Source organism: Parasteatoda tepidariorum, chromosome 2 (assembly GCF_982258835.1).
Source record: "Parasteatoda tepidariorum strain Cologne lab strain chromosome 2, Ptep-v5.0, whole genome shotgun sequence".
NCBI classification, from domain to species: Eukaryota; Metazoa; Arthropoda; class Arachnida; order Araneae; family Theridiidae; genus Parasteatoda; species Parasteatoda tepidariorum.
The window spans coordinates 19,524,679-19,538,939 of record NC_141756.1 but is presented as its reverse complement, the minus strand read 5'-3'; the positions used below and the strand labels follow the sequence as shown (position 1 = coordinate 19,538,939).

At 26.4% G+C, this 14,261-nt stretch overlaps 1 protein-coding gene across 2 annotated transcripts; it reads right to left on the bottom strand.

Moving 5' to 3' along the window:
• Positions 1-1,206: 1,206 nt before the first annotated feature.
• LOC147814581 (uncharacterized) lies at positions 1,207-10,073 on the bottom strand. Of its 2 annotated transcripts, XM_087155632.1 has the most exons (9): positions 9,766-10,069; positions 7,197-7,256; positions 6,271-6,318; positions 5,492-5,548; positions 3,898-3,945; positions 3,753-3,800; positions 2,913-2,969; positions 2,045-2,110; positions 1,434-1,587 (listed from the first exon to the last, which is right to left on the bottom strand). In XM_087155632.1, exons 1-9 carry the CDS (start codon positions 9,784-9,786, stop codon positions 1,483-1,485), a joined length of 510 nt encoding a protein of 169 aa, XP_087011758.1. In that variant the 5' UTR covers positions 9,787-10,069; the 3' UTR covers positions 1,434-1,482. The 2 variants fall into 2 exon arrangements, with proteins under 2 accessions (XP_087011760.1, XP_087011758.1); XM_087155634.1 differs by lacking the exon at positions 6,271-6,318 and having other exon boundaries at positions 1,207-1,587; positions 9,766-10,073.
• Positions 10,074-14,261: the final 4,188 nt, after the last annotated feature.

Below are 14,261 nucleotides of genomic sequence, written 5' to 3'. Positions count from 1 at the left end.
TTAACTTACCGATTTGGTCGACTGTTCAGCATTTGGTTGGCTGGTCAGCTCAACTACTTCCGGTTTTTCAGCAAATTTCTAAAAAAAATAGTTAATACATATTATTAACATATTTATATTTTTTTATATACCTATTTATATTTTACCATCAGTACGAAAACACCTTTTTTAAAAAATTCGTGACTCCAATGCGTCTTTAACGCTGTGACAGAGGCGTTCTTAAAGTATGTAATAAAGATCAAGGACTATCTTGCATGTAAAAAAAAATGGATAAGTTTTTTCTATTATTATTATTTGAAATGCATGTCTTAATTGCTGAATTGTACTTTCCAAAACATAATCAGATTCACTTAAAATTTATGCACAGTAATGTCATCATTTTAAATTCAGTTCTATACAGTTATCTTTTGACAATTCTTACAAAACCAAAGCATAACTATAAAAATAATATAATCATCTCATGCACTTACATTAAAAAATATGAAATAATTTTTTTAACTTACCAATTTGGTCGACTGTTCAGCATTTGGTTGGCTGGTCAGCTCAACTACTTCCGGTTTTTCAGCAAATTTCTAAAAAAAAAAAAAGTTAATACATATTATTAACATATTTATATTTTTTTATATACCTATTTATATTTTATCATCAGTACGAAAACACTTTTTTTAAAAAAATTCGTGACTCCAATGCGTCTTTAACGCTGTGACAGAGGCGTTCTTAATGTATGTAATAAAGATCAAGGACTATCTTGCATGTAAAAAAAAATGGATAAGTTTTTTCTATTATTATTATTTGAAATGCATGTATTAATTGCTGAATTGTACTTTCCAAAACATAATCAGATTCACTTAAAATTTATGCACAGTAATGTCACCATTTTAAATTCAGTTCTATACAGTTATCTTTTGACAATTCTTACAAAACCAAAGCATAACTATAAAAAATAATATAATCATCTCATGCACTTACATTAAAAAATATGAAATAATTTTTTTAACTTACCGATTTGGTCGACTGTTCAGCATTTGGTTGGCTGGTCAGCTCAACTACTTCCGGTTTTTCAGCAAATTTCTAAAAATAAAAATAAAAAGCGTTAATACATACTATTAACATATTTATATATTTTTATTTACATATTTATATTTTATCATCTGTATTAAAACACTTTTCTTTTAAAATTTGTGACTCAAATGCGTCTTTAACGCTGTGAGAGGTGTTCTTAATGTATGTAATAAAGATCAAAGACTATCTTGCATGCTAAAAAAATGGATAAGTCATTTGTATTATTATTATTTGAAAGCATGTCTTAATTGCTGAATTGTACTTTCTAAACATAATCACATTTACTTAAAATTTGATCAGATAAAGAATAAACGCTAAATTCTTTAAATAGTAATTGTTCTGAAACAGCTTTTAGTTCATTATTTAAAATTAAACATTCCGAGCAAGATATCTTAAGCACAAAGGAACTTTAAAAAATGCTTAAAAAGAGAGAGAAATGAAGCTCACCTTCTCATTGCTGGTTACCTCGATTTCCATACCAACATCCATAAAATTAAAAAGCACTTCGTCCAAAGGAAAATCAACCTATCAAAGAGTTGAATAAAATGTATTCTTGTTTAATAAATAGACATCTTGTTGAACCTAAGTTTTAGTCTCTAAAGGTGCATTTTGTTTTAGTTTTTTAGACTTATATTAAACTTATCAAGTTTTCAATATGAGGTACAGTTTTTTTTTAATGCTTGCTGACCAATTCATTGTCAGTAATGTCATCATGTTAAAATTAGTTTAAAAACTAATCTCTTGACAATTCTTGTAAAACCAAACTATAAAAAGTATAGAAAAATCTCATGCTTTTTTACGTTATTAAATCTGAGGGATTTTTTTTTCTTCTAAATATCACAGCTTTTAAAAATCTTTGATTAAATATGTGTTCGGAATAATTGAAAAAATCATTAGAAATACGTTTGAACCTTCTCACTTGGGGCTCATTTCAATTAAATAAATAAGAGAAAATTATGTCAATAATATATTTTAAACTTACCGACTTGGTGGGCATCTCAGTATCCGTTAACTTCTTTAAAAGAGTTCCTTGTTCCGTTACAACTTTCTAAATAAAGAAAAAATATTTATCAGATGATAATCAGCACTTTCAAAATGAAAAAATAATTAAAAAAATGTTCATACAAAAATTAAAATATCTCGCTCAATTCAAGAAATATTGAAATATTTAGAGTTGAATAAAAGATTCAAATTAATTCAATTCAATATTATTTCAAAAATATATTAATATTGAATTACTTAGAGTTAAATAAAGGATTTAAAATGCTTTATGATTTTGCTCTATTTAGAAACTTTGAATATTAAAACTAAATCATAACTATCCATTCGAAAAGTTTTGAAATGTTTAGAACATAATAGAAGATTTAAATCGCGTTAAAATATTATTTATGTTTCTATTAGAATTTTTACAAGCTAATTCCAGAGAAAGACAGTAAGTATAACAATATTTTATTTTATAACCGTCTTTAAACAGCCGATCCACTTTTTAGGTTTACGACTACTAATGTTCAACTCCGAAGACTACGAGAAGCTTCCACAGTTAGCCTGACGGCAAAGAAATTCTAACCCATGATCCGTCTACCACTGAGGCTATTTCATGTCAATACTGTGGTCGGTGCAAGCTGGATGCGGAATTTGTGTTGACAGCCATCGATGGGATTCGAACCCGTGTCACCTCATTTGAAGGCGAACGCTCTGCCCCTAAGTAATAGTGGCAAGTATGACAATATTGCCAAAAATAGGGAAAAGTAAAATAATATAATTTTATTCATTTTTAAATGAAAAGTAGAAAAATAACTAAATTTTGCTAAATAGCAGCATTGTTTTTAAAATTTATTGACTAAAGATACCTCTCGATCATTTCGTATTCTGCACAGCTCTGAATAAAGCGGGTCTTTCAAAACTTCCTATAAAAAGATAAACATTTATATAAATATAGATCAATAAATAGAAAATAAATAAAATAACAATTTAAAAAAAAAGTTTTTTTTTTCTTTTTTAAGAAAATTAAAAAATAATTGTATTTGTGCCAGATAAAATTTTAAAACAGTAGGAAGATTCAGTTTCCTAACTTTCAAAAATAAAAAAGTTTCTGATTGATAGTTCATTCAATTGATCGGAAACATGATATTAAAAGAAGTTTTTTTTTTATAATGTATGTATTTTATTTAGTGATAATCATGCCGATATGTTTTCCCTGTAAGAAATTCAGGATCAAATTACGGTAAAATGTATTGGATTAAAGGTGCTTTTTAACGTAACATTCATTTTCGCGAAAACAGGTTATGGAAGAAAATCTGATAACCCGTAATTACTAACAGCCATAATCATCGTAAAATAGCTGAATAACTGTAATAAAATAAAAATTACAGTAAAATTTACGATATAAATGGATCTTGTGATAGAAAAATTTTACGGATGATGTATCCAAAAAGCTGAAACTATAGCCATAGTTTCATCTCAAATATCTTACAGTGTTGTTGCAGTGGCCCCGGAAGACTAAAACTTTCATTGTCACTGGACAAGTAAAGATTTGAGAAATCTAGCTAGTTGTGAAATGTTCGAAACTTTGAGTTCTTGATTTCACTTTCCAAATAGGAATATATACAATAATAACAAAACTTTCAAACAAGACAATATATTTTAAATATTAAAATTTCGTGAAAAAAGTTTTTTGAAACAATACTTACATAATACTTGTCTGATTTCCTCATTTTCTTTTGAATTTCTGTTAGAATCTGTAAAATATGCGTTAATATTCGTATTAATAATTAATTAGGAAATAAAATAAAGTGAATAGTCAGTCTTTCAGAATATAAAATAAATAATACTTACGTAATTTTCTGTACTGTTATAAAGATCCACTTCCATGCGATTAATTTCCTAAATAAGCACATAAAAATAAAAAATAAAGTAAATTACTCAATGTTATTGTTAATTCAAGATAATAAATATATATCATTTAACGGATAAAATTTTAAGTAAATGAATTTAGTTTGTGAAACTCATACTGTTTAACATACTATATTGAAAAAAATTTTTTTATAGCCTATTGAAAATCGAAATATATTCTTAACAGTCCTCTTTACCGTCGATCGAACTCAACTGTCAAAGAGGTAGAGACGGAGAGGAAAAATTCTAAACAAAAATTTAGTAAAACAATTGTTGAAAAATTGTTAAATAATAAACACTTATATATTTTTAAATTTTTTATAAATATCTTTGCTTTGAACAATTTAAGTTAAAAGAATTTTTCAGCTGCAACAAACCGCTTTTAATCTGTTTAAACTGTGAAAAAAATTAATTTTCTAAAAATCTAAAAACCGACAATTGTATAGTTTTAAGCTACAGACTAAACATCACAAATTTTATATTTTTATTGTTTTAAAGTTTTGTGGAAAGTTCTATAAAAGTTTTGAAAATTATAAAGCGCTATTTCTTCCAATCTTCTAATATATATATTTCAAATATATATATATATATATATTTCAAAACACCAGAAGTTTCATCCAACCTATGGTTAATGTTTTCAATATAGTTATAGTAATATAGTAAATAACAAGTATCTCCAGCTCTTGACTTGCTTGACTTCCGGTTAGAAAGTTAGCAGCTGCTTACTACAGCTTATTCTGTGAGACTATAATTTCAAATAGATAATTTTGTTTTCAATAAAAAGAAATGAATTATATGATTTCTGAACACAAATCAACTTTTTTTCATAAGTTATTAAAAATATTAAGTAATTCTGGAGAGCTAAATATGAAAATTTTTATTAGTTATTTACGGATATACTATTAAAAAATATGCCATGGTTGCTAGATTTGGAATGAACTCGCTTTTTTTACGGCAGTCCTGATTTGATCTTTTTTAACTACCTGTTCGCTTTTTTTTAACTGCCTGTTTCTTAACTGCCTGTGTTTTATTACTGCCTGTTCGCGTTGCAAGCCGGGTACTATCTTACATTTGTGTTAGCATATCGTTCCAGATGCGAGACTAAGCTCATTTTGCAAATTATCATTTATGTTGAAATTTTTAAAGTTGGTATAGTGGTGACAAGGTAATAAGTGCTTTAAAACGATTCTTTTTTTCAAATGATAATTCTTCAAATGTTAAGGTACACAGCAAGAGGCAATTCAAGTTTAAGACTTAGTACTCTCTGTAAACACAAATTATAAATTATGTAACAAGTACTATGTATGCAAGAAATACTACGCAAGAAGGTCTCAAAGCACAATGATTATGTTGTGAGCCAAATGCTCTGAAAATACACCAGGAAATTTACCCGAAAGTATAGGCAGTAAAGAGCCTGCAGCTCTCCCTAGTGTAGAAAGCACCATCCATCCCCACCTCCTTTACTGGATTAATCACTTATTAACAACAACCACCACAACATAATTACATATTTATATTTCAAAAAGTTGATACTTACATAAGCTTCTTGAATCTTCGAAACGTTCCGAGATGAATCATTAAACACTTCGGATTTCTGAAAAAAGGCAACTAATTAGAAATCTTTAAAGGGTTAGTTTATGAAAAAAAAAGTCTTTTCTCAAATTAATCGATAAAAAATGTAGTTTATATAAACTAAGGAGTAGTTAAGGAGAAGAGTCATTTTTGAAAGAAAAGTTAATACTCCACGTAAGCAAACTTGTTTCGTATCTCTTAGTTAATTTGTATAAAAAGTGCGAAAGATTTAATTAATTGAATAAGATCATATTTACGTAATCTAAGAAATGTTAAAAGATACGAAAGTGCTAAAGATATACGCTGTAAGAATTTTCTTTCTGAAAATACGGTAAAATAACCGGTAGCAGTCTGTTCATCTGAATACCCATATTGTTTATAGGTAGGAACATTTTTTACCTTAGCTATTTTGAAACCGTTTGCAACTGGTACGGTTAAAAAAACATGAGTACAGAATCATATGGTTTTGTGACCATTTACTACTGGCATAGTTTCCGAACCAAAAAATGAAAACAAAGCGGATACTGTAGGTGCTGCGCTATTAAAATAAAATGAGGAAAGAGTAGGAATAATAAAAATAAATCTAATAGTGCTTTATAGAATAATAAAAATAATAATTAATAGAATCAGATTAATAATAATTGGTAATAATAATAATAATTAGTAATAATAATAATTTATAATAATGAATAACTAAGCACTTTAAAATGCTATGATCTAAAATTTTACGAGTAAAATGCTTACACAATCAATTTCAGGAGATGAATCATTCGATGTAGATGTTGAACTCGACTAATGAAATAAATAGAAAGAAAATATCTCTCGTTAAAAACATTATCACAAAATGAACTGAAATGTTATTCATATAAAATAATATAATTTGACTTCGCAAATATATTTTTCAAGAAAAAATATAAAATTAAATTATTTTTCATTTATTTTAAATCGTATTTAATTCCATGAAAGAATTATACTCGCAAATTTGTTTACTGGTGATGTATCTTCCAAATAATAAAGACACTCATTTTTACTCATATTGATTCACTCATTTATACTCATATAAATTCACTTTAAAAGAATTCAAAATTAGAAAAATTTAAAAATAATAAAAAGGAAATAATTTTAAAAAATGAAATAACATTTTTAAGATTTTTCTCTAGAAAAAGGTTAGAATTAATAAACAATTTTTTAAACTTTATATTCCCCAAGAAATATATTGAAAATTACAAAAGATCTTCATCTTCTCTTTATTTCTGGACATTGAATAAGGTTTTAACAAATTAAAACCAGTTTGATTGCCTGATGAAATTTGTTGATAATTTCTGAGATTCGTGTTTCCCATTCCAATCAATATTCATCGACAAACAAACATGACTTGATGTTCCAAATATTGCATTCTACTATATCGATTCGTTGGATTCTTAAAACATGGAATAAATTTCGACTCCCTTGTCATCAATGATTCCAAATATATAATATAAAGACAATAAAAAAACTCATCTCAGATATAAAAACAATTAAAAGGAAGAAGTTCCATTAATTTAATTTAAGCAAATTTTCATTATTTATGTAAAATCACATAAAATGTTTCTTGAAGGATAGCACTTGCAATGAGAAACTTTTTAATGTGTTTAGAAGGGGAAAAAAAAGATAAGTTGAAAGCAACTTACCTGTTGAGAACTGGAAATTTGTAGTTTGATTGCAAAAGTTGTTCCATCATAAGTAACTTCCTATAAAAAAGAGTATCAATATTTATTAATGTTGTAAAATATATGACTCTCTGAATCACAGACTTATAATCTATATCAGTGTTTACCTCTCATAAAAACTCTGTCACGATATTCAAGTCTTAGATAGCTTTGAAATTCATGCAACAATATTTTTAAAGATGGAAAACGATAACTAATATTTGTTTACAAGAACTGAATATCGTTTTAATTTATGAAAAAACAAAACAAAAGAAAACAACAATGTAATGATCAGCTCTTCATATATATTTTACATACATGACTTTCATCTCTTTTAGTCTTTCACTTCTTTTTAAAATTTACATTTAATTTTAAATTTGATCTCTTGACGTTTTGATTCTTAACACTAATTGTTTTTAACTTTCATTGCTGCATTCTCTTTCGTTTGCCCGACGCCGAGGATTCATAACCCGCGAAGCGTCGAACACTGAATATATTAAGCGTCCCTGAATAATTTTCCCTGAAATAGTTTATTTAATATAGAATATAATAGAAATTTAAAACACTAAATATTTTTAATATGTTACTAAAATTAAGCTCGCCTTTTAAACGAATTTTTGTTTGCGAAAAAGTCACTACAATGATCCTATCGCGCATGCAAATATTTTTTGTTAGTAAACAAACAAAAATAATGAATAAAAAAAACTTTAACAACGAAAGAGTAAATGAAAAATTTGACATATATTATTGAAAATATAATATTGCATAAAATTGACAAAATAGGAATTGTTTGAAAAAATTAGAGCGAATATATTTCTAAAATTGCGCTAGCTTTTTAAACGAAATGTTTTTGGGATAAATCCATGATATTGGTCCTATTGCGCATGCAAATATTTGAGTTTAGTAAACGAATTAAAATAGTGAATAAATAAAATTTATGCATGTAAAAAGAAAATTGAAAATTTGATAATCGGATTTTATTTGAAGCTGACTGTAATTATTGTTTAAATGGATGAAAAGCGATCTCAATGATGTTAAAAAATTCTCTAAAATTCCAGAATAACGATAACTATATTTTACTTTCCTGTTTTGGAAAATGTCCTATATATGAGTTAAAATATAGTGCTGATTAGAATAAATATGTAATGCAAATTTCCTGGAGAAAAAGTAATGTAAATCTATAGCAGTAAAATATATAGATAATTGTAGTACATTTAATTGTAGTTTAAGGCTATTAAATTAAAATAATTTAATAACTTTAAACTACAATTAAATGTACCAAAATTATCTACATATTGTTCACATTAAAAGGACTTCAATAAATAAAACGATTATAACTCTTAACTAAAAGTAGTAAAAGAAATTTTATATATTCTCGATACTACTTAAAACATATAATTTTAATATTTATTTAATCATAAACTAAAATTAAATGCAATTTTTTCTTTTATTGTTCTTATTAATTAGAGTGGAAAGAAATTTGTTGTTGCGCTTATGAAACTTTTAAATTCATAACTAAAAGTAATAGAATATGACCTATCCATTTTAGATACAAGTGGAAATTAAATATCTAAATAACCATAAAGTAAATTTCAATGCAATATTTTCGATTTTTTGTTCATATTAAATGGACTGGAATAAATAATTTTTGTCGTGATTATTGAATATTTTTAATTTATAACTAAAAATAATAGAATATGATTTATTCATTCTAGATATTATATATAATTTAAAAAATTATTAGCTATTAATTAAAGTTAAATGCAATTTTTTTGATTTATCGTTGATATTAAATGGACAGAAATAAAAAAAAAATTGTTGTGTGTATTAAATTTCCCCGCTTGTAATTAAAAATAGTAATCGAATTATTTTCTGAAAATATTAAAACATTTGAGAATTTTCGAATGAGTTAAAAAAATAAATTTCTGAATTTTTTGAAGAAAAAAAATGCCAATAATTTCTCAATATTTAAAAAGGCAATGATTTAAGATGAAGAGATAAAATAAGATAACATAGATTTTTGTCTATAAACGAAGTTTACTTTCACTTTTCTGCTGTAATTAACTTGTTTAAATGCACAAGTAAAAAATAAACTAATTATTATGTCTATTTTTAAAAACAACTTTCACGCAAAAGTCCTGATTTTAGAGAAATCTTTAACGAATAGATTTCTTAATAAATTAAAACTAAAATTTTTTAGAATGTTTAATAAAAAATGATTTAAAATGTCTTTTGTATTTAAGGCTTTCCTTACTATTTATCAGTAATACTTACTGGAACTACTATAAACTAATTAATAAAAACCTATGTTTCCTAGAAATATGAACAAGAAATCATGACAATTCTGATTCTATTAAAAAAAAAGAAAAAGAAAAAAAAGAGGAACAAGAAAGAAAAAGAAATGGCGAAATAGCTAGCGTTAATAATTTTTTCATAATTACTTTTTCAACGTAAAAGCATTTTATTTTAGAAGAAATAGTGTTTTAAATACATAATTAGCACAACAAAATTATTTTTTGCTAATAAAGTAAAATAAAAACATGTTATGTACCTGTTGATGCCTAGGAGCCATCTCACAATTAACGCGTGTTTTAATTATGAAAAAAATGGTTAGGAAAAAAACTAATGTAAATGAGAAGTCTAATAACGAACACGACAAAATATATCCTCTGGTGGGACTGACTACTGAACAAATACCCCTTTTCACCCACCTCTCCCCCAAACTGCCCCCTCTGGTGGCTAACTTGTCAGCATTTCGAAATAAAAAGAATATTCAGCATTTTGAAATTTAAAATATATCATCAAACATCTGGCAATTTTTCACAAACCAAACCATATTTCAACAATACCGGTTTTTTAATTCCCTCTTTCAGCTTTTGAACCTTTTTAGCAGCTTTTGATTCGATTTAACGAAAATGACGTTTTCATCAATTGTTTTAGGCAAAAAAAATAATAATAATAATAATAATAATAAAAAATAAATGAATAAAAAAAAATTAAAAACAGTTAAAAAAAATGTTTTTTTCAGTTTAGTATAAATTATTTTATTAAGAAAATATGTTAATTTTTTTAATGGCAATTTTGAAGGATTAACACTAAGCACGGAAATGAGCCAAAAATTTTCAATTATCATTGTTACTTATAATATTAATATATTTTTAAATTTCTTTTTCAAACGAAGTGTAACTACTTTAAAAAGATTTCTTCCCTTCATTGATAAGAAATTTTTGAGACCCAAGAGTTGCGATTTAGCTGATATAGGTTGGATTAGTCATTTAAATTCGAGTTTAAAAAAGCAATCTCTTATATTTATCAAATGTAATACTGTCTAATTCTTTTAGTTTAACTAAAATAGCTGCACGCTTCCTGCCAGCTTCTAACTTTCTTTAACGAAATAGTTTATAATTGTTAATTTCGAAAGAAAATAGAGCGAGAAAAAATACGGCCAAAACTTATGCTCTATGGAAACCCTCTCGGGAAAATTCATATGAAATTTCTTAGTAATTTTTAACGAAGTACTTTAGTAGTGATTTTGGTAAAATTAACAGTGAAATGTTCTTTCATAATATATGATAAAATTTAGTAAATGTGAAAACACTTAGTAATTTTATTATGATACACTACAGCATGGCATAAAACTATTTATTCGGTTAAATTTACTTTTCTGTTTTGCATTTTCTACTAAATGCGTGGTAATCAGAACTTTTATTTATAAAACCAAAATTTCCAGCAAACCATTACTATGTAAATGGAGAAATACCCAAATTAATGGTTTAAATACATTTGTTGATTTTCATCATCAAAATTATTATTTTCATTTATTCATATATATGTCCACTACAAAACCGTGCGGTAATTTTTATTGATTTTTTTCCACATAATATTAAGTTTCAGAATTTAAAAGGATCATTTTAATGCTTAAAGAGCATAAAAAATAATTAGGATTAAAATTTGTTTTTAAAAAAATTTTTAGAATTGACTAGGTTATTAAAACTTTGCAAAAGTGAATTGTAATCGGGATGAATAATTGGAATTACTAGTAAAGACTAAGTATTGCGTTTCTGTAACAGTTGTTTACTTATGTTATGAGCTTTAAAATAGTAATTAACTATTCTTTTTCTCCTTAGTTTTAGATCTGCACAGATTTAGACTGCAACTACCTCTCTTGAGATTAAAAAAATACGTATTTAAGTCATGCTATTGTTTCCGTAACAAGCAGGCTGAAACAACAATAAAAAAAACAAAAAATGTAAAAAAAATATTATATGTGAAATATTTTGAATATTATATGTCCTTTGAAATTAAAAATATAGGCATTTAGAATTCATGATATTACCATATATACCCAGTTGTAACAATAAACGGATTTTTTTTCTATATTACGTGTAAACAATTTAATGCAGAAAAAAATTATTCCTCATCAATAAGAAAAAATGACGCGCGATTCACTGAAACTATTAAAAAGATGTTACAGAAGATTTAATATAACAATGGGCCTCAGATTTACATTTTTCCGCTATCGCACATAAATTGCGTCTTGCAGTGGTGCTTACTCTAATATCACTTTGTGAAAATTTCCTAACTAGAAAAAAAAGTGTAATAAAAACTAACGCACATATTGACAATCTATGAAGTTGGTATATTCTGTGAAATTAATCTAATTATTTGAGCTCTTAAATAATATTTAATGTAAGGTTAGGAATCGCACAAGATCTACATGTACTACTCGCATTTAAACATACCACCTCGGTTTCAGAGTTAAAGTTAGCAATAGGAATGAACAATTAAGAAAACTGCAACTGTTAAATTCATTAATCATTGCTTCAAAATGGCAAATTTGTTATCAGATGTTGCAATAAACTTTGTAAAGTAAATGATACTTTCAGTTGTTCTGTATTCACAGCACGTATCATTCAAGATTAAAGCAATAATATAAGTGTCAAATCCACTTTCACCACAGGTGCGCATCTCACAAATTTGCAGAACTAATTGCACTCAAAAAGTTAAACTCATTCATCATAACCACCCACCACAGTGGCGGTGCTTCCAGTTGTTGCATTCCTTATCAGTTATAAGGATGGGTATTTCGGAAGTAAATTATGAATATCAATCCGCATTGTGTGATATTTATTCTTCAGTACCTAGTAGAATGTGTACACTTTCATTGTTCCTTATCAAAAGAGTTTTCTGAATTCTAAGAATCATTACAAGAGAACACGTGTGTGCGAAACCCATTTAAAAAGGAAGGAACGTACATTTCCCGCCTTTCAAACGTTTTTACACTTATTATAATTTAGTCGAATAAATTTTTTAAAATGTGTTCAAAAATATTAAATAAAGAAGAAGCAAATAATTTATATTAGGTCTATCGAAGAATTTAAAGCAACCGTAGCGAAAATTTGCAAGCCTTTATTCATTTTGTTACTAAGACCCTAAAAAACATGGAGCTCTACATGTTTTTTTTTTTTTTCTTTTTTTTTTTTCTTCTGAAAAATGGTTAAAACAATTTTCCAAGAAAATAAAATTTAAAATTAAGCAATTTGTATTTTTTTTAAAAATTCGTAGGGAATAATTAGTATAAGATATTAAATATTGCGCAGTTAAAATTTTGTCCGCGTAATAAGCCGTAATCATTCGAATTTGCTACAACTATAATAAATTGCCAATTTAAACCACATTTTCGTGTAAATTTAATCATCTTATTTAATCATTCGATTCAATGGTTCAATTAGAACAAAAATATAGTTTAATCTATTATCTCATCTTAATATTTTAGCGGACAAAAATTGAAATCTAACAAATTACGACTAACAAAAGCTTAACAGAAAAATCTGAATTCCTTTAATTATCAAAGGAAACAGACAAGAATTGAATTAGATGGAATATGCACAAGTCTAATTAGGTCATCAAACTACTTTTGACGTTTTAATTTTGATGATGCTTTATTCATTAGTGATTATAATAATTTCGCTAGTGTTTTTGCTTCTTCCTCGCTTGAATACAAATTTTTTATTTCTATTGTATGCATTTTTTACTATATTTTTTGACGAGATTTCGATATATAAGTTAAGAATGCTACCGAATACACCGTATTTTTTCATTAATAGTTCCCAAATCGAGCCGTATTTTCAAATTTCTGTTGGCAACAACTATTAATTATTTTTCGCTTTTTACGAAGTATAGATGTTACAAATAATTATTTCTAAATTTATCTGAAGCCACGAATTTATTCGGTGTATAGGATTTTTAAAATGTGTTTTCATAAAAGTAAATAATTTAAAATCACCTGTTACTAAGTTTTAAAAAAAAAGTTATGCAGTGAATTATGAAATTAATGGTAAAGTGGTAGTCGTCCCCACCGATTTGTATATCGGATAATCGAATAACCGGCTTATATGAATAAAATTAAATGGAACCAAATCATTTTTTATGGAACTAATGCTAAACTTCCCCGTTTAAACAAACATTTGTTATTTGTCCCCGCCTAATTTCATAAAGTAGAGGTACTGCAGTGAAAAATTTTCGTTTATTTTTGAGAAAAGTTTTACCAGCTACAACGGAATTTCCGTTTTTCAGTTAAGACAATGATACAATAGGCGGTTACTTCAATAGGGACTTCCTGTTCATTAGTTGGTCTAGACTCAAAAATTAATCAAACCTTGCTGCCAGCTTTACATTAAACTAAACAAAAGGGGATTTTGACTTAATTCACTCACACATTATTTAGAATGTAAAAAAGGTACAGAGTGATTTGTTTTGTAGTCAAGACTTGTTTGGCGCTGTTACATTTGATAAGAAAGAGTTTATAAAACCTAACACAATAGTGTACAGTGTGTCTTTCTCTTAAATAGAATTATCTTTGCTTAATACAGTGAATTACTCTGAGTTGGTTGCAAATTGAGCGCGAAAAAGATAGATTTGAACTGATCGGAGAAAAAATCAATATTGAAAGTAATAAATTTAAAAAAATTCCAATCTAAAACAGCTCATTAATTTGGTATTTCTCAAATTAAGGATAAGAAAAGAAAAAGAAAGAAAGAAATAAGT